This window comes from Hyaena hyaena, unplaced genomic scaffold (assembly GCF_003009895.1).
Source record: "Hyaena hyaena isolate Hyena2069 unplaced genomic scaffold, ASM300989v1 scaffold_879, whole genome shotgun sequence".
NCBI lineage: Eukaryota > Metazoa > Chordata > Mammalia > Carnivora > Hyaenidae > Hyaena > Hyaena hyaena.
In genome coordinates this window covers 446374-467421 of record NW_024081510.1, presented here as the reverse complement: position 1 = coordinate 467421, position 21048 = coordinate 446374, and the positions used below count along the sequence as shown (strand labels likewise).

The window sequence follows — 21048 nt, the reverse complement described above, 5'->3', positions numbered from 1 at the left end:
AATAATGCAGCCAGGTCACTCTATAGTGAGGGTCCATGCTGACAAGTCCCCACGAAGCACATGAGCTTCCAACAAAATGTTTAGTGTCCTGCTTTTATTTATTTTTTTAATGTTTATTTATTTTTAAAAGAGAAAGAGAGAGACCAAGCAAGAGTGGGGTAGGGCAGAGAGAGAGGGAGACACAAAATCCAAAGCAGACTCCAGTCCCTGAGTTGTCAGCACAGAGCCCAATATAGGGCTTGAACTCACAAGCCATGAGAACATGACCTGAGCCAAATCAGACACTTAACCAACTAAGCCACATAGGGGCTCCTAGTGTCCTGCTTTTAAATATGAGCAGACAGCCAAGGATCACAGGACATCTGAGGAAGGCCTCCTGCAACCACAAAGGTAAAGAAGAAAACAAAAACAAAACTTATGGGAAAGAGACATTGTAAAGAGAGATGTAAATGTCAAAACTACCACTATTTCAGGCACCTGGCTGGCTCGGTGGGTAAGGCATGCAACTCTTGATCTCAGGATCATGTTGGGTGAAGAGATTATATTTTTTAAAAAATGACTGAAAAAAATTTCAACCACCTGCGTGGCTCAGTCAGTTAAGTGTCTGATTCTTGATTTGGCTCTGGTCATGATCTCAGTGTCATGATATTGAGCCCTGAGTCAGGCTCTACACTGAGCATGGAGCCTGCTTGGGATTGTCTCTCCCTCTCTCTCTGCCCCTCCCTCACTTGCACTCTCTCTTTCTCTAAATAAATAAATAAACATTTTTTTTTAAAAAGAAAGGAGTTTTTAAAAAACTACCACTATCCCCAGAGATATAAAATGCTCTTTCCATAAAATTGAAACAGGATGTTAAATTAAAAGAATATTCAGAGAATGAAAAAAAATCCTGCTAGAAATTAAAAATAGGATAGCAGAAACAAATCTCCCAACAGAAAGATTGGCAGATACTTCAGACACCCTTCCACGAAGTAGAAGAAAATAACAAAGAGATGGAAAATAGGAAAGAATGGAGATATGCAGGTTCTGTCAGAGAGAGTCAATGGCGAACATGAAGAAGAGGAAGTCAGCAAAGAAGGCAGGAAGGCTCCCAGGACTGAAGATCACAGATTTCAGACCAAACAGGCCAAATAAGTAACTGGCATATGAAAGAGGAGACCCACACCAAGATGTAGCATTATGAAGTTCACAGCCTATGACACAGAGAAGCCCTCCAAACCTTGGGTTTCATGTAAAGGATTGGGAATCAAAATGGCATCAGAATACAATGGAAGCTGGAACAAAAATGGAGTGATGCATTCACAGTTTGGAAGGGAAATAATATTGTAAGCCAAGAATTTTATACCCAGCTAAACCATCCTATCAACTTTTCAAGTAAAAAAACTGTATTTTCAGACATGCACAGTTCACAAAATTTATCAGAAGCTCTCTGAAAAAGATGTCTCTGAGAAGCTGAAATCTTAGAATACATGATGTGTTTGAACATCTTGAGGAGGATATTTACACAGTTTGGGGGAAGTCTGAGCCTGAATCCGTGATAAGTACATTAAACACAGCAACAACAAAAAACATCCTATCACTGGGTATGACATTGAACACGGTTCCAATAGCGTCAGCACTCGATATCGATCTAACTGATGATGCTTTAGTTTTTTGGGGTAGAGGAGGCTGGGAAGGTATGCATTGGCATGCTGGGGTGATGATAAAGATCTGACTTCCCACCCTTCATTGTGAGGGGGAGACATTGCTGAACCCCTAAAACTCAAGCAGCTGCAAGACAAACATTCTGTTAGAGATGTGAGAGACACAATTTGTTGCCTTGGCCATTGGGAAGGTGCTGTGTGTGCATGGGCATGGGAGCAAGTCTCAGGAATGCTTGGCCTCTTTAGAGTATAATGCATGTATAACTTTGATAAAAGTAAAACTAAGGAGACTGAAGAGGTCTCTGCTCTGGAGAAAAGAAGAAAATGGAGATGAGACAGAAATTAACTGGGGAGAGGGATGCAGTCATTACAGATACCCCTGGAAAGGGCCAGTATGAGAGGGAAGTGTGGAAGAAACAAACAGGTGAGGGGGTCGGGGTGCAGGCAGCATCAAGACACAGATCCCACCTTACACTGTCCGACAGAAGTGTAATGGGACTCACATACACACTTATGCATTTTGTTGTAGCCACATTTAAAGAGGAAACAGGTGGCATTAGTTTTACCATGAAATTTTATTAAGGTCAATATATCAACCAACATGTTATCAATGCCATAATGGTCACAATCGATATTAAAATAGCGAATGAGATACCTTACATACTCTTCTTGCATGAAGCCCGGGGACTCTGTGCAAGCCAGCATCTGTACATACAGCACACCACACTATGGACTGGCCACATCTCAAGGGCCCATGGGTAGCAAGTGTCCACCACAGTGGATAGTGTAACCTTAGTTCGGATTGAGTCACAGGCCCCTTCTTCCCCAACCCCATCCCTTCCCTCAAAGAGAGAAGGAAAGAGGGGCACCTGGGTGGCTCAAGTTGGTTAAGCAACTGACTCTTGGTTTCGGCTCAGGTCATGATCTCATGGTTTATGAGTTCCAGCCCTGCATGGGGCTGTGCACTGACAGTGCAAGCCTGCTTGGGATCTCTCCCTCTCTCTCTGCCCCTCCCCTGTTCTCTCTCTCTCTCTCAAAATAAATAAACTTAATTTATTTTAATAAAGAAAAGTGAAAAGAGAGAAGGAAAGAAATACATTCCTAAAGATCCCAAGATTCCCCAGCCTTGTCATCCTGCACTACCTCCCTCCTCTTCCTATTCCCTTACAGTCCCATAAATCCAACTTCCTGTACCTAGAAGGGGCTCTGCTCAAGCCACTCCCATTACCTGTGCTCAGGTCCGCCCCCCCCCCCCCCCCCCCCCCCCCCCCCCCCCCGCCCAGCTTTGCCAGCCTGCTATGTGCACATCCTCTGGGCTACGGTCTTGGGTTCTCCAGGTCAGAATTAATGTCCTCCCTCCTGCATCCCTGAACCTGATCCTTACTGTCCTTCCCCCCTCACCCCCCCCCCACCTGGCGCCGTAGACCCAGCCAAGGAGAAAGGTGAAACTGTCAGGCCCTGTCCTCCGGGATCTTGGGTCGGCCAGGAGAGGCACTGGGCTCAAGCACCCACTGCACACACATGAGGTGGCGCCGGGGACCCACGGAGGGGGGACTTTATGGAACAGACAAGTTGCATTGAGTTTGCCAGGAGAACATGGGGCGATGGGACCACAGGACAGGAGCACAGCTCCGGGGAAGCGGGGCCCCGCGCATACTAGCTGCACAGGGCCGGCTCTGATGCCCCTCGTCGGCATACTCCTGCAGGCCATCGCCAGCCACATGCACCTCAAGTGCAAGTGTCACGGGCTGTCGGGCAGCTGCGAGGTGAAGACCTGCTGGTGGTCGCAGCCCGACTTCCGCGCCATCGGTGACTTCCTCAAGGACAAGTACGACAGCGCGTCGGAGATGGTGGTGGAAAAGCACCGCGAGTCGCGTGGCTGGGTGGAGACCCTGCGGCCGCGCTATACCTACTTCAAGGTACCCACGGAGCGAGACCTGGTCTACTACGAGGCCTCGCCCAACTTCTGCGAGCCCAACCCCGAGACCGGCTCGTTCGGTACCCGCGACCGCACCTGCAACGTGAGCTCGCACGGCATCGACGGCTGCGACCTGCTGTGCTGCGGCCGCGGCCACAACGCGCGCACAGAGCGGCGCCGCGAGAAGTGCCACTGCGTCTTCCACTGGTGCTGCTACGTGAGCTGCCAGGAGTGCTCGCGCGTCTACGACGTGCACACCTGCAAGTAGCGCGCCGCGCCGGGCTTGCGGCTCCTGCAGCCTGTGGGCTGTCCCCGGATAGGGCGGGGGCGGGGCTCCTCCCTGGACAGGGCGGGGATGGGGCTCTCTCTGGGGCCGGGCTCTTCCCTGGATAGGGTGGAGGCGGCGCTCCAACCTGTATAGGGTGAGGCCCCCAACTGGGGCTCGTGGATGGGGGCCGGCCCTCCACCCCGCGTGTCCCTAGTAGAGCGGAAGTGGGGCTTCCTAGATGGGGACTGGGCCGCCCTACAAGCGCTGATTTTCTCCCTGGATGGGGCGGGGCTCCTGTCTGGGAGCGGGCCTCCGAGTGGGGCTCCTGGAGGGAGGTGGGGTCCTCCCTAGAAGGGCGGAAATGGGGATTCCTGAGGCGGGAGCCTCCGACTGGTACTGATTTCATCCTTCGATGGGGCGGGGCTTCTCTCGGGGGGCGGGGCTCCGGGACTGGGACTTCCCTCGATGGGAGCAGGGTACCCCTCTGGTAGGGCAGGGGTAAGTTTCCTGAATGGGGTGGGGTTCTACACAGTGTGGGCTTCCTGGATGGAGACAGGGTTCCTCCCTGGATGGGCGGGGTCCGTGGGTGGGGCTTCCGGGTGGGGAGGGGGTCATCTCTGGGGGCGGGGCTCCAGTGCTGCCGTCCTCCTAACCACCTGTAAGGTTCCACCCCACCTCGCCAGAGAGGAACAGCTTCTCAAGGCAGAACCAGCCGAGAAGACCCCGTGGGATGGCATCCTGTTCTCCACCCCTTCCTGTGGGGCCATGGGGTCCACTCGCCAAGTCTGGTGCTCTGCAATAATTCAGGGGCCTGGAGGACTTGTGACATCTGCCACAGCTCGCAACCAGGAACCCTACCAGGACGACACTCACCCTGCCAAGCCCCAAGACCTGGGGAAAAGACAAGGAGCCCTGTAGCAGAAGGGCCTGGCCCCCGAGACCTGGCTGTGCCCTAGCTGCTGTGTGCTCTGGCCTCAGACCGCCCCCAGGGCCATCTTCCCAGGGACCCAGGAGCCAGCCAAGCCTGCTGAGCTGGAACCTCTTCTGTGCAGCCTGCCTGGCCCACCTCCTCCCTGTCTTCGCATCTCCCATCCACCGGAGAGGGGCGAAGCTGGAACTTGAGACTTCCAGCCCTACCCTTGCCTCCCTCTGAGCCTCCAGACCTCCTCCACCTCCCTGGTCCACGGCCCCTTGTAAGGGGAAGGCAGGAAAAGGGACAGGCTGCCCCAACAACTCATCTCTGCTGCCATCGGGACCACACCCTGCCTCAGAGGCTCACTTGGATTTGGGCTGTGTTGTTTGGGAGGTTTGGGGAGGATGAGTCCACACCTATGCTGAAGGCAAAAGACCCACAATCCCCAGAGGGGTGGTCTTCCCCCCCCCTCCACAGGCCTGGACTGACCCCAGCTCCTCCTGTGGCTATGGTGTGCCAGACCTGCCTGCCACTGGCCACAGTCCTGGAGCCTCCCCTAGTCTTCCCTGCCTGGGAATGAAAGGCTGACAGACCCTTGGCCACTGCCCACAGGGATCTCTCACCAGGAGACCTGTCCCCGTCCAGCCTCTGCCACTGTGAAATGTGCCCCAGCCCTGGCCCTGAGGGCCCATGCCCAGGCAAGGTGCCCTGCACACCTGTGGGGACACAACTTCCCTCTGCCTTGAATTGTGCGTTTTTGATTTTAATTTTATTTCCGATGCTGCTATATCCACCATACACTGGAGCTAGACAAACAGATGTGTTGTTGTTGTTTTCCTTTTCTTTCTATGAAAGAAGTTATTTTAGTCATAGCTTGTGAGTTTCAAACAATCAGGAAAGTAAAACACACACACACACACACACACACACACACACAAAAGAGGAAGAACCAAACGAGCCTGGATTGTACTGGATTTTTGGCAATGGGTTGGCGAGGCACAGGGGCTGGATTGGTGGTGGCTCTTTGGGGGGGGAGATGTCCGCAGGCCACAATGGAGGAGTGTGCCTCAGGGACCCCTGGGGCCTCTGCTGTGGCCTCCACAGGCCGGAAGTCCAGGACAAGGAAGAGGGATAGCCACTGAGGAAACGAGGCGGTCCTGAGGCCTGGGGCAGGGTAGACTGCAGACCAAAGGGGTGCAGGGGGGTGGGGGAGAAGGTCTGCCTGATTCCAGGGATGTTCGGTGCAGCGGGCAGACCTCATGCATCCCCACATATCCACAGCATACTTCATTCAGTGGACATTCCAGTGCCCTTTGTGAGGTCCCCATCGTGGCCCAGCCACAGGATTTTCCAGCAGCCTGGCCTGGGTGGGAGGCAAGACAGACTCTCTCAACTCAAGGCTCGCCAGCCCAAACAGAGCCTGGAAATCAGGCTGCTTCTCTTGGGCCTGGCCTCTGCTGCCTCTGGCCAAGGCCAATTTAGAAGTCATAGCTCACATGGCTGGAATCCAGCCTTGAGGCCACGAGGGACATTTCGAGCTGGCAGAGAACCACTACTCGAGGCCAAGATCCCCCAGGGGCCCCCACCTGTTCCTGTCCACCTCAGGCCAGGGCCAGAGCCAACCCTGGGTCCCTGGCCTCCCTTCCATGGCAGGGCATAGCTCAAGGGTGCAAGATGTGGCAGGGCTCAGTGGCTTTTAAGCATATGGTGGGCTGTGTCCCAGCACCATGCCCGGGACCTGGGGATGCGGATGGGGCAGCCTTGCCTTTGGGGGCCCCCTACTCTCCTTTCAGGCCAGGCAGGGAGAGCCCCCCAATAAGTGAGGCATCCTGCTGGCTAGAACCCCACATGGTCTCTCCGTGGCTCTTGCCCACATCCACTCTAACTTGGGGTATGTGGGGTCTGCAGGGTTGAATGGCAGTGGGGGCCAGGGCTTTCTCAAGGCCACATGTTCACCTCTCCAAGCCAGGCACAGGATCCCTGTTCCTGTCTCTACCCTACCTGCCCCACTTGTGTGCCATACCCTAATATCCAGCCAGACCAACGTTGGCATAGGGAGGGAGGAAGTCAAGGAGTCAGAGGTGGGCGCACAGGCTGGCATTGGTGGAGGATGGAAGGGAGACGACAGGAAAGCTAAGGGCTGAAGGTCTAGCCCCCACACTCTCAGAGGTCAGGCCCAGCACAGCCACCCTTCAGGGACCATTTGCTGGAGGGTGCAGGCGGGAAGAGGTCTCACCAGGGCAGAGGGAGGGAAACCCAGTGCAGCCAGCTCAGCTCAGCATCTGGAGTGTCAGGACCCCAGGGCATCGCTGAGGGCACAGTGGGGAAGGGCCATTCCCTGCAGAAAGGACACAACTGACTGGACAAGGGAGTGCAGACCCAGGACAGGAAGGGGGTCCCAGACAAGGATGTGCAGACCCAGGGTGGGAATGGGGTCCTGGACAAGGGTGTGCAGGTGCAGGGCAGGAAGGGGGATCCGGACAAGGGGGTGCAAGCCCAGGGCAGGAAGGGGGTCCTGGACAAAGGTGTGCAGACCCAGGGCAGGAACAGTGCCCCGGACAAGGGTGTGCAGATGCCGGGCAGGAAGGGGGTCCTGGAAAAGGTTATGCAGGCCCAGGGCAGAAAGGGGGTCCCAGACAAGGGGGTGCAGACGTAGGGCAGGAAGGGGATCCCAGACAATGGGTTTAGATGCAGGGTAGGAAGGGGTCCCAGACAAGGGGGTGCAGACCCAGGGCAGGAATGGTGTCCTGGACAAGGGGGTGCAGACCCAGGGCAGGAAAGGGGTCCTGGACAAGGGAGGCAGACCCAGGGCAAGAACAGTTTTCTGGACAAGGGGGTGCAGACCCAGGGCAGGAATAGGGTCCCAGACAAGGGGGTGCAGGCTCAGGGCAGGAATGGGGTCCTGGATAGGGGGGTTCAGACCAAGGGCAGGAAAGGGTCCCAGACAAGGGGGTGCAGACCCAGGGCAGGAAGGGGGGTGCAATCCAACAGAGCCCTGCACTGGGAAGACCATTAGAGGCATGGTGCGGGTGGGGAACCATGGCTTCATCCCTCAGGACAGGATCTATGGGGCCCAGTGGGGCAGGGGGGCAGGACACAGACCCTGCCCTGGATTCCCAGTACCCCTCCCACCGCAGCCCAAATCACACATCAGCTCACCGGGCTGGCTCTCCCACGTCCTACCCCAAGGCCATGGTCTCGTGGCCACCAGGCAATTTGCAGACTGGGTCGCCGCCTGCCCCGGAGCTGCACCTGACCACTGGGGATCCCCAGCTGGGGCCTCAGGGGGTCAGCCGGCCCAGGTGGGCTTCAGACCGATGCTCTGGAAAGAAGGAGCTGGTGATTAAGTGCACAGGGCTCAGTCCCTGGAGGTAGGGGGTGACAGGTGCCCTCATCCAGCCACCCTTGGGCTCCATCCACTACACACAGATGGTGGGGCTGCACAGCGTCTCTGAGTCAGGGCCCAGGCAGGAGCCACCCTAATTGGCACCTGCTGGGAACCAGGTGCTGGGGGCTCCACAGATGAAAGGGTTGGAGAGGCAGGTGGGGAGGGGGACAGATGCGTGGGCATGGCCACAAGGTCACAGGGGAGGATGCAGGGGCAGGGCCATGCTCAGGGGTCGAGGAGACCAGGCTCTGTTCCCCAGGGACCCAGAGAGGGCAAGGTGTTGGCCTGAGGACACAGAGCATGTCAGGGACCTGGGCAGGCTCTGGCCTCTGGGTGCTGGGCATGAGGCCCCCTTGCAGGCCTGGGAGCAAGACCACCATGGAGATGGTCTCAGCTCTCCATGGCTCCAGGGTGGAGAGAGGATAACCCCACCAGAAGGGGGCCAGGATGGGGTGACCCTGGCCCAACGGGTGGCAGAGCAGGCCTGGTGCATGGATGAGGGGGGCTAGGAACAAGAGCCTAAATGAATGCGGAAGCAAAACCTTCAACTCTGCCAGCCGGCCTCTGTTTCCCTCCAGTGCAAGAGGAAGTGGGATCAGGGGGTCTCCCCAGGGCCTCTCTGCTCCTGGCTTTTGCTGATGTGGGATACTCCATCCAGAGCCTGCTCTGCAGCCTGGCCCAGCCCCCCAGTCCCACCCTGACCCCCACTCAGGAGGGCAGAGCAGGGTAGCCCGGCCTGGCTTCTCCACCTCTCCAGGGAGTTGACAGCCCCTCCCGCAGCCCTGAAGAGGACAGGAAATGGGCTGGGTGGGCCTGTTCGCAGGTAGTTGAGACAGGAGAGGAATAACCATATTAAAGGCCCGGAGGTAGTGGGGCCTCACCCCACCAGGCCCCCCTTGGCTCAGCCCCCTGCAAATCTCACACTCCCAGGGCAGCAGCTTTGAAGTCCTGGAAGGGGTGTGGCCAACCCCCTCCTCTGAGCCCCCACCAGCTCTCCCTCCCCCCATACTCCCACCTTCTGGGGCCCAGGGCCTCAGTTTCCTCCAGGAACCTCCCCATCCTGTGCTGGGCCAGAATCTTGCAGCGCTGGGACCCCAGGGCAACAGGTGCAGGGCCAGCTCTGGGTCCCCCAGCCTGGCACTGATTGCTGAGCCCACCCCTTTACACACACCCAGTCCCCAGGCCCTGCATGGTGTGACCCCCTGCCCTGCTGCATAGCCTGGGCTGGATGGGCTTCAAGAACCCCCTGGCCAGGTCTCTGCCCCTGCCCTGCTGTCTGGTCTGGGGCACACACCCCTACTCTGGGGTCCAGGGGACACGACCCTGCCTGGGTCTGATCTGGGTCACAGGGCCCTGCCCTGCAGTCTGGGGGACACGGTCCTGCCCTGAGTCTGGTCTGGGGGACATAGCCCTGCCGTGGGGTCTGGGGAACATGGTCCTGCCCTGGGTCTGGTCCGGGGAACATGGCTCTTCCTGGGTCTGGGGGACACAGTCCTGCTCTGGGTCTAGGGGACACGGCCCTGCCCTGGGTCTGGTCTGGGGAACATGGCCCTGCCTGGGTCCTGGGGACACAGCCTTGCCTTGGGGTCTGGGGGACATAGCCCTGCCATGGGGCCTAGGGGACAGAGCCCTGCCCTGGGTCTGGTCTGGGGGACAGAGCCTTTCCCTGGCTCTGGTCTGGGGACACCCCGGCCCTGGGGTCTGAAGAACACAGCCCTGCCCTAGGGCCCAGTCTGGGGGACTGGCCTAATGACCCGGAGTGACCTCGCTCCCGCTGCTCCCCCTCTCCCCAAGTCCCAAGTCCTCCCCGACCTGCTCTGCCCTCTTGATATCCATTTCCCTGTTGGAACCCCATCTTCCTTCAGGAAGCCTTCCCACTACCCATAGGACAGGGCATTGTGAGGTCTCAGGCTGGTGGTCAGCAGCTTCCTCTCTTGAAGCCCCCTGGGCTCTGGACCAAATGGGAACAGAGTAGCTGACCTGCCTATGCTGCCCTCCAACCTGGATAAGTTCAGTGTGGACTGCATACCTCCAAGGGAAATGTCCAAGGCTTGAGGAGATCTGGACAGTGCCCCTCCCAACCCACCTGGGTGGGGACACTGCCAGCTCTAGTGCTCATAAGCACCAATGGGTAAACTGAGGCATGCTGGATGAGGGCGGTCTCCCCTGTGTGAGTTCATGAAGGCCAGGCCACCCCATGTCCCTCCTCCCTGCCCCACCATAAAGTGGGGGAGACCGGAGAGTAGCTACCAGAGAACACTCCCACCTGCCCCTCACCTGGCCCAGTGACCTTGGCCCTGGAAGGTTAGATGATGATGGCCCCTTCGCCACCTTCTGGGTCACCTGGAAGGGCTCCCAGGAGGAGGTGAATGTGGGGTGCACTTTCTATGGCTCTGACATCCTCTCCCAGGCCCCTGCGGCATCCTCCACTTGCGAGAGTCTGTCCCTGCCACCACCAGGACCAGGCGGGGTGCCCAGGGCACCAGGGGAGCCCTGGAGGGCCCCAGCCAGGGAGCCGCCACAGCCCGCCTGGCAGCTAGGACAGGAGCTCGTCAGAAGGTGCTAATTGACGTTTAGCTGCAGCCTGGCACCTCAATCACGTCTCTCTCTCTCTTTTTTATTTGAGTCTCTGGAGTGCACCGTAAACAGTCATTTGGCTCTTGGGGCCCTGCAAATTGGTGTTTATGGTGTGAGGACCAGGACTCGTCCACCAAACACACTGGCTGGCAGGGACGGCACCACCGCCGGCCCTCCCTGCCCCCCACCACGGAGGCCGAGGTTAGGGGTGCCTCCCCCCCCACACACTCTAAACCACGAGGCTGCCTTGCTCTCCACAGCCCATCTAAGGGACGCTTGGCACATTGCAGTCAATCCTGGAGGCCTTTGGGAAGAGGTGAGACTTCCATGGCAGAGAGTGCCTTCCAAAGAGGAGCACGGCAGGCTCCAGCTTCCCCAGGGGTGCCCTGTATCCAACCCCAATCCCTGTCACCTCCCAGGCCCCCTCCAAGCTGCAATGGCAAATGTCAGGACCCCCTTTCCAACACACTCCCCTCCCCAGCCCCACAGCCATCTGCACAGCAGAGGACAGGAACGCAGGAGGGCTGGAGCGCTAGTGCATGAGGCTAAATGGTGGAATTCTAGGCTTGCGGGAGAAGAGCACTGCCCCCCATCTGTCCTTTCCTGAGACCTGGGCACAGAGAAGCAGGCAGGCCCGTGCACAGCCTCCAGCGTGTCTGAGCCACACACACACACATACACACACACACACACACCCCACCAGCCCGCAGTCCAAACGTTTCTTGCTAGACCCGGCCCTGCCACCCGGTAGCCTGCAGAGAGGCAAGGCGGGAAGTGAGTAAGGCGTTTGAGGTCTGCAGCCCTGTAAGTCAGTCTTCCTTGAGTGTCCTTTTAATTCCCAGGTCTGGGACAGAACCTTGCGAACTGAGGACGTGGGCCATGCAGCCTTCCTGGCCACAGCCTCTAGCTAGCTCCTCTTCTGCTCAAGAACTTTCCATAGCTCCCCAGTGCCCACAAGATGAAATTTGTGTCTCAGCTTGCATCTGCTATGATCTGGTCCCACTCTGAGCTAAAAGGGTTCCTCTGATCCATGGTGGAGAGACTGACACCAGGCAGGGCATGGGTGGCCCACGGAGACTCAGCAGAGTCTTAAGGAAAGTGGAGCTCTTAAGTCATACCTTGGGTTACACCTGCAGTACCCACCCCCAATGCATCCTTCACCCTTGCCTCCCCCACTGCAGCCACAGGGGGGCCTGAATAGCTCTGCCTGTGTGTGCATGTGCCTGGGGGGCAGAGAGGGCTCTGATGCCAAGCCCCTACTTGGCTTGTCCCTAGAGTTACGGGCCATAGCCTCCACAGGACCCCTTCCTGGCTCCCAGGGCCCCTCTCTCTGCCTGCCTCCACACCCAGCTCCCGACAGGTCCACCCCCATCCCAGCCCCAGCCCCAGCCCCAGCCCCAGGCAGCCCAGGCTGGATGAGCCACATCAATGCCTGTTGGGCCCCTGGAGAGCTGTCCAAACACTGCCCAGTGGCCCATAGCTCTGCCAGTGCTCCCAGAGGCAGGGTGGGGGGAGCAGATGTGTCCCAGTTAGGGAGGACAGAGAGCCAATGTGGGGAAGCCGGTGGGGCTGGGACCCAGCGGCCAGCTTCGACCGGCAGACTGCTCCCCCCATACCTGAGGGCCTAGACTTCCCCTCGGAGCACCAGGCTGCAGCCTGTCTCCAGACAGCTGTGAGGGTAACAGGTGAGGGGCGGACTCTGATGGGGGGCGCTGCAGGTGGGGGACATGCCTACAGGTAGGGCTGCACACAGGGCAGGTGGGAGGCCTCAGGTGGGGACACACTCTGCTCCTGGCCTGTCCCTGTCACACGGCCTGTCACGTGTTTCATTCCTGGCTCCAGGGCAAGCCCTTCCCCTGGACCGACCCTCCTCCGGGAGCTGACCCAGCTCCAGAGGTCAGGTGCCTGCATCCTCAGTCAGAGAAGGGACATGTGGGCTTCCTGTGTCCCCTCCCCTGGGGGCCTGGAGGTGCCGAGCAGGCCCTTGGGTTAAGGGTATGGGGACATGCCTGCACCAGAGATACCGAGCAGGGCCTCCCTCTGTATCTGTGGCTCTCGGGCTGCGGCCTGGCGAGGCCTGGGAACACCTGTGCTCTCCAGCTCTGGGTGCGTTCCATGGACAGGTGTCATGAAGGGTAATTTCTCTCCAGCCATAAGCAACACCAGGCCCCCAATGGGACCCGAAGGCCTGCCCTGCCCCCCCCCAGTCCCCAGCCCTGCTCTGCTGGGGGCCTCCAGGCCTGGATCCCCAGGGTCTGGGGGTGTAGGCAGCAGTATGCTCTGACCTTCTCTCCTCCCTCCTAGGGCCAAACAAGGCCAGCTTTTGTCAGGGCTTTGGCCTTTTGTGGCCTGTGTCTACCTCTCTGCAGCCAGGCCTGGGGATATGAAGTCTTTGAAGGTTTGGCTCATAGACCCTGAGGTCACCAGCTTCTCACTTGATGGGCTTCAGATCCCCTCATCTCCGCACTGCCAGCTTCCCTCACAGGGTACCCACATCCCTGAATGCAGCTGGGGAGCGAGAAGCCCGTCTGCAGGAAGCTCTTCCTCACAGATGTACTTATAGGGGGTGGGAAGAGGCTTGAGGCCTCCCTCCCTTGGGAAAGGGGCTCCCCAGGTTCTGGTGCACAGCTGGGCCCATGGGTGGAGAGTTGAGCTGCAGACAGGCCAACCCATCCCGGCCAGGAGCCAGAAGCAGTTCCTGGACTCCAGAGCTGGACAAAACCTGACACAGACAGGCTGTACCCCCCCCCGCTGCGCTCCCCCCCCCCCGCTTGGTGGGGCCACAAACCCAGGATCTCTGAGGGGCGAGGTGTGAGGAGGTGGACCTAGGGGCCTAGGTGGGGCAACAGGTGAGGGGGTGGCCCTGGGGGGGGGGGGTTGGGTTGGGCGTGGGCAGGCTCTGGTGGCAGATGCCAGGACACCACGATGCCTTCAGCTGGGCTTTTTAATTAACCTCAGCCGCTCTGAAGGGCACCAATTAAGTGGAGAATGTGATGGCAGAGTGGGGTCAGGCAGAGGGGCGGGCTTTAATTAAAGCGTGGAGAGTTCCCAGGCTGGTGGCAGCGGCCTGGGCAGCAGCGCCCCCACCTGACCGTCTCGGCCCGCATCTCGGATCTCTCTCCACAGGGCCAGGGCCAGCCTGAGACAGTGACTGTCAGGGAGCCTGCCTGCCTTCTACCCAGCGCGCCCCAGCATGGCCCAAGGCCCCTCTCTGAGGCTGGTGGCTGACCCCCGGATCCACTTTGCTCTCCTGTCATCCTCCCAGGAACAATTGACAAGCACATAGTGAGCATCTATAGAGTGTGTCCATGCAAAGGCCCTGCCTGTCATTGGGGGGCAAAAACAGTAAAACAAAGAAATGCATCAAATGTGTCATGTGCAGTGGAAGAAAGCAGAGTTAGGGGCAGAGAGAGGCAGAAGGGGAAGAGCACAGGCCCACAGACGGAGGGAGGGAGCTGACCTGGAGGCAGGTGGCCAGCGCAAAGGCCCTGGGGCAGGACCCTGGGCATAGCTGACGTGCTATGGGTTCTGGAGAACCTGAGGCCTGTGAACTGAAATGAGCTGGGGTGGGGGGCATCAGATGGCAGAGACCACATGCACAGGGAGGGAGAAGCTATCAACTTCCCTCAGTGCCTCTGACAGAGCCACTCACTATGTGCCTGACTCCTGTGACACCCCTCTCTCCTTGCTGTCCAGGCGCCCCGGCTTTTGCACAATGGGATGGTCAGCAAGATATGTCTGGGCCCCTGTGAGAGTCCATGCATCCTGGCATGTGCTCTGGGCCTGGGGCTGGAGCCGGTGTGGGGAGGTTGGCCAGCAGGCGTGGGACCCCTGCCCCACAGCGGCCCGTCTCTCCCCGGAGAAGTTCTCTGTGGCTGCAGGGTTGACATTCTCCACACCTGGCTTCCCCCAGACACGGGGCTTTGGGGGCGATGAGTGAGGGAAGCAGGGTGAGGGGGAGTTCTCTGGCAAGCTGTTGTCTGGCCTTCTCTGCACCTGCAGGCACCCTCCTTCTGGCCCTGCCAGTGGGGAGGGGGCGGGGTGCAGCACAGGGGATGCCCAGGAGGGGACTGCTCTGTCCCCAAGAGCCAGAGCCACTGTGACCACCAGGCAGCCCTAAGCCCCACAGCCAACGGCCTGCCCAGTGGTGAGAAGTTGGTCCCCCGTGGCCACGGCACGCAGGTGGCACCAGGACAGGCACAGAGAAGAGACAGGTGTCCATAGCTCCCTGCATCCTTCCAGCCCAGTACCAGCTCAGTGAGTAAAGAACCCTTCCCAAGGCCCTGGGGCTGCCGTAGCAAGTCACCAGCAAGGTGGGAGCCTAGGGCGCCAGGCTCTGTTGTCTCCCAGGTCTGGAGGCCAGGAGACTGAGGTCAAGGTGTTGCAGCCTCTGAAGGCTCCAGGAGGGTCCCTCCTATCTCTCCTGGCTGCCTGAGCCCCGGTGTTCTGGGCTCCTGGCCCGTCTCCCCAGCCTCTGCCTCCATCACCACGTGGGCATCTCAAAACCCCTCCCTTGTCTCATAAGGACCCGCCCTGATCCAGGATGCTCTCACCTTGAGACCCCCCCACCTGATCACCTCTGCAAAGACCCCATTCTGCAGTCCCGGGCCACCAGGAATTTGGGGTGGCACAGCTACATCCACTGCAGAGCCTCTGGGGTAAACCCAGACACTGTGGCCATCCCCTGCACCTCATGCAAGGCCAGTACGTGTCCCTGAGATGCCCCAGGTCCTGAGCCCCCGAACAATGAGGTATCATGTATGAAGTCTCACCTGAGGCTTTGCAGTCTGTTACCAGGCCACAGAACCCAGAACGGGGACCATACGGGTAGGGGTGGGGGGCCTCGCCCAGGCTCCTGGATGTGCATGTGCAGCAGCAGCTCACTAGCCTCTGACTCACAGCGGAGCCCGTCAGCTCCAAAGTGTTCCACCCAGCGGAGCCCTGGGCACCTGCTGGGCTGTCGGGGAGCTGCCCAGTGGCCCACAGCTCTGTTTGACAGCGACTTCCGATTGGGGGCAGGAGTCTGGGGTCTGGTCTGTGGGACATGGCCCTGCCCTGACGGCTCCATGAGGGTCCTCCCTGCCTCTCCCAGCTGCCGGTGCCCCATGTTCCTGGGCTCATGGCCAGGGTTTCCAGAGCCCAGAGTGCATTCCGTGTTGCCCCCCACCCCCAGACTGGGCGGGGTCTCTCCCTCCCACTGGCCTCTGTCTGGGGCTTGAAAGAAGGAGACGGAGCAGAAACAGGGACAGACCCCAGCCTCCCTCACCCCTGGGGGTGGGCCTCAAGGGAACAGCTTCATCCAGATGGAGCCTGAGCCTGTACCCCTCACAATCCATGTCCCTCTGACCCACCTATGGGAGCTCAACCCCTTTCTCCCTGCCCCCACCACCACCTCACTGGGTGCCAGCCCCCCCAGCCATACCTCAGGTCCCTATATAAGACCTTTTCCCCACCCCAACTGACTGCATCCAGATGAGACCCCTACTCCTTTACCTACATTGCCCCCCGCCCAATAGGGTATACCCAGATGTTCTCCAAAGACAAAAGAAAGACCCTCTGGTCTAGCTGTCCTCATTAACACATGCCTCTCCCACCTCTGACTTCCTTCTGCTCAAGAAATAATGGAATCTTAGCTCTAGCTCACCTTAAGCAAGCCTTTCCTGATGCCAAACTCCTGTGTTGAAAAAACCATTCGGCTTCCTCTTGTATGCCACCAGCAACAGTAGTTCACTCATGTTGTCCCAACCTATGGAGCTGTTTGTGCTCTGTGCTGGCCCCTAGCCGACCTGGCTGCACCCCCGCCCCCTGAGCATTCCTGGAGAGCTCTAACTAGAACAGGTCCCAGCGCCAGACGCCTAGGGTGGAACAGCTCCATGTCCTCAGATAGGACACTAAAAACCGGGTTCCTGGCAGCTCTGAACTCACATGCAGGCCCTGTTGGTGGCCAAAGGATCACACTGCAGGTGGCCAGGACAGACCCCAGATAAGGGTCCCTTGGTCCCTTTGCAGGATCTGAGGAAGGAAGGAAGGATTCCTTTGGAAATGGGAGTTTCCGTTCCATTTCACTCTCCTCCCTGGGCCCCAAAGGAGAAGAGCAGGCTCAGGGCTTTATTGCAGGTGAGAGGGCAGAGGGCAGACGGGTGCCACAGGGGAGGACCAGGACCATCTGCACCCAACAAAGTCATTAAGGGGCCAGGGAAGGAGGTATCCTGTGCATGGTGGGGCCAAGGAGGCCAGGGAAGACCCGAGTCTGAGAACCCCCCAGGAGGGGAGCCCGGCCTGGCTAGGCTACTGTGAGTACTCATCCCGTCCCTTCTGCTGAGGGATGCAGCCACACACACAGCTGCTCCGGAGAGCCGGCAGTTCTCACCCAGCATGAAGGGACCACTGTGCACACACCAGCAACCCACTCTGGGCACTGCAGAAGTGAAAGCACTTCCTACCGTGCCAGCACAAGGATATTCCCTGGCGCTGCCTTCACAGCCCCCGTGGACCAGAGACTGCCCTTCCAGTGGGACGTAGTGTCCGCGGCCTCCCCCGCCATGGACTGGAGACGGCCCCTCTGGTGGGATGCAGCATCTGCAGCCCCAACCCCCCGAACCAGAGACTGTCCCTCGGATGGGACGCAGTGCCCACGGCCCCCCATCCCCTTGACCAGAGACGGCCCCTCTGGTTGGATGCAGTGTCCACAGCCCCCCATCCCCTGGACCGGAGACGGCCCCTCGGGTGGGTGGCAGTGTCCGCGCCCCCCCCCCCACCAGAGATGGTCCCTCCGGTGGGATGCAGCAGCTGGGGGGGAGTGCCCAACACAGGGCAGCTGGAAGTTGCTTTGAGGGGTGGAGACGGTCTGCACCTTTGTTGGGGTGCGGGTGTTATGGGGTAACAGAGGTGTCCACGTCCCCAAGCTCACTGAATATCTGTGCATGCCAATTTAAAAGAGAAAAACTCAGCAGAGCACCAGGACCGGGCTGCCCAGAGACCCGACTGGTCACCACAGCTGCCCCTCCTGTCCTCAGGCCTTGGTGTCCTCTTGTGTGGAGGTAGGGTAGGTGTGGGAGTCCTAGGCCTCTAGGACAAGCTGACTGTCCCAAGCATAATGGGAACAAGGACTGGTCCCCCTGAGACCTGGGCTCCTGGGGAAATGGGGGTCCAGCAGACAGGCACCCTAGCACTCTCCATGGGCACAGCCGGAGGCAGAGGTGCAATGTGCCCAGGGATGGGGTAGAGTAGCCCTCAAATCGGGGCAGGGTCCACAGAGCCAGGCCCAGGTGTAGACAGGGCTGGGGGTACAAGGGGGCTCTTCCCAGAGTGCAGACTCCTGAAATGCACTGGCATCTGCACTCCCATGCACACTAGATGGCAGGTGCGCAGGGAGATGCTTGCCAGTGGAAACCCAAATCCAAGAGCTTTAGGGGTGCAGTCCATAGGTGTGCCCCCCCATGTCACCCACCCAGGCCTCCCACCAAAGAGGGCCCCTGGGCCAGCAGCATCCGAATCATGAGAACCCGTTAGAAATGCAGGTTCTTGGGCCGCGCACAGCCATGCAGAGATGATTAATTTTGCTTCATGTTGACCAGGCTGAGGGACGCCTGGATGGCTGAGAACATGTCATTCCTTGGTGTGTCTGTGAGGGTGCTCCGGAAGGGGCACCAGAAGCTGTGGACTGCGTAAAATTGTCCTCACCAATGGGCTTCGTCCGGCCCTGGGATTTGCATAGAATGAAAGGCAGAGGAAGGGGAGTTGTTTCCATGCCTGTACCACAGATCCTCATCTCCTGCCCCCAGACACCAGTGTCCCGGTTCTTGGCCGCTACAATGACACCAGGTTTCCCGGGTCTCCAGCTTGCGGACGGCGGAGCCTTGAAACTCCTGGGCTCCAGGACTGTGGGAGCCAATCCCAATAATAAATCCTGTCCCATCTAGATCTCTGCATGTCCTATTGATTCACCTTCTCTGCAGAACCCAGACTAACACATCTGGTGGGACCTGGAGGTCCAGCCACCCCCTCAGTGGTTCGGATGAACTACAGCCCGGGGCGCACTTGTCCACACAGCCTGGAAACCGAACTGACTTCCTGCTAGTTCCTGGTTTCCTCTCGAGATGTGGTTTTATCTGGTGGATCTAAATCCTTCTGGCTGCACTGCCGCCTGGGTATCTGTTGGTTAAGCGCTTAACTCTTGATTTCGGCTCAGGTCATGATCTTGCCGTTCGTGAGGTTGAGCCCTGTGTCAGGCTCTATGCTGACCACATGGAGCCTGCTTGGGATTCTCTCTCCCCAACTCTCTCTGGCTCTCCCCTACTCTCCCTCCCTCCCCCCCTCTCTCAATAAATAAACTAAAAGAAAAAGAAGAAGAAGGAGAAGGAGAAGGAGAAGGAGAAGGAGAAGAAGAAGAAGAAGAAGAAGAAGAAGAAGAAGAAGAAGCAGCAGCAGCAGCAGCAGCAGCAGCAGCAGCAGCAGAAGCAGAAGCAGCAGCAGCAGCAGCAGCAGCAGCAGAAGCAGCAGCGCTAAATCCTTCTGGCTACAGACTCAGCTGTGCCATCCAGCAAATACACCCATCACTGGCTGGGGTGGGGGCCAGGGCCAGGTCAACCACAGAGACCCCATTCTAACCACCATGGGGGAGTGAGGCAGGCAGCAGGGCTGAGGCAGGAGGAGACAACTTGCCACAGTCTCATGAGTGGAAGGGGCATCTGAGACCCACAGATGTTGGGGGCCACCATCAGTCTAGAGTGGGGAGGCTGTGTGTGTGTCAGGGGTCCTTGACAGGCTGGTGAAATGGGCCCTATCTCAGAATGAGGTCTGATCGGTGCCCAGAATAAACGATGCACCATTTCAAAAGGAACAGGTTGTTACTGAAAGCCGACAAACATCTGGAGCATGTGACTTTAGGCGTGGGGATTGTATGGATCCCGAGATGCAGTAAGGACAATCAGAACCTCCCAGACCAACCTCCCAGACCCAGCACCTCCAGGGTGTTCTGCTGGCTGCATTCCAACCGCACCCCCAGAAAGCCGGGAGTCATGGCAGTGAAGGGCCTCATGGAAGAAAGGGGCCCTTCGTGCAGGACTGCAGTGCCTGGCGTTATCAGCACCAGCTGACAGGCCTGTAGTGGCTGACACCCTCCCTGGCTTTATTGGTGCAGGAGCAGAAACATTCCCCCTGGTCCTGCAACAGCTACAATGTGACATCAAAGTGTCTGAGGTTTCTGTGGCTAACAAAATTGCAGATCCTGCACAGCACAGCTGTTTCGGAGTGAGGCCTACATTCAAAAGGGCAGGAGATGCGAAATTTCAGGCAGAGGGTCCTAAGGGCACCCCACCCACCGAGTTGTTTGCTGAGTGGGGCTGAGAACCAGGTGGGAAACATCCCTGCCCTGTGGAGCTGGCCTGCCAGGGAGGACCAGTGTGCCCGGGAAGGCAGAGTAGAGCTAAGTGTGTAGGGGGCCACCCACCTCAGCACAGAGGGAGCATAGCCCCAGGTCAGGAGTGGTTCCAGCCTGTCTCAGGAATGACAAAGAGCCCCAGGAGGAGGGCTGGGGTGAGGGGTCCATAGTAGGGATGCAGGGAAAGGAAGGGCTGGCATGAGACGGGGAAACTGAGGCAGGCGCAGCTATGGGGAGGACAAGGATGTCCAAAGGCCTCGAGGTAACATGGGACTCTCACGTACGTGACGCTTCTCTGTGGCTGTGGGCTGCTGGGATGACCAAAGAGACAAGAGGCAAGGCCTGGCTGGGTGCAGGCTGTCTCCGGGGCCCAGGCCAAGGGGCAGGGCAGCCCTGGGGTGGGCGGGGAATGAGGTATGGGTGTGGGAGCTGGGCCCACATGGTCAGCCTTCAGCCTGTACCAGGAAGGGCATGCAGAAGGATGGGCTCTGGGGGTCGACCTGGAAGAGAAGGGAGCAGAGCAGAGGGAGACTGGGGGTGGGGGCGCTCACTGTACCCACCTGTCTGGACGGGTCTGGGGGTCCCCTCTGGGTCCAGACTCAGGGAATCCCAGGCCACCTCTCCCCACGTTGTCCAGAGAACTCTTAAAGGGGATGTGGATGTTGATGTGGAGAACCCAGGATGAGCAGAGAGCAGCGCAGAGGCACTGAGAGGCAGGGTGGGGTCAGCGCAGACTTGCTGGAGGCCAAACTCCTTGGACCCCAGGCACAGCCTCATGATCGCGGTGGGCTTGAGCCTCCTGCCATGAACACTGCCCACTCCCCAGGGCCACACCCAGAGCTGCGTGATGTACCTGCCAAGCGGGGATCCTGGAGGGTGTGAGCATCTCCACTCCCCCTCTCTCCTGCCCCTGCCCCTTTGCCCCAGTCAGTCCTGTGGTCCATTCCCGGAGGGGAGGG

General features: G+C 58.8%; 1 protein-coding gene across 1 annotated transcript in view; it reads left to right on the top strand.

Moving 5' to 3' along the window:
* WNT3A (Wnt family member 3A) overlaps nt 1-3829 on the top strand; it is a 41620-nt gene extending 37791 nt beyond the window's left edge. Inside the window, exon 4 of the mRNA XM_039220248.1 lies at nt 3350-3829. Coding sequence (XP_039076179.1) covers nt 3350-3829 — 480 coding nt within the window. The remainder of the gene's footprint in view (nt 1-3349) is intronic.
* The last annotated feature ends 17219 nt before the right edge of the window (nt 3830-21048 follow it).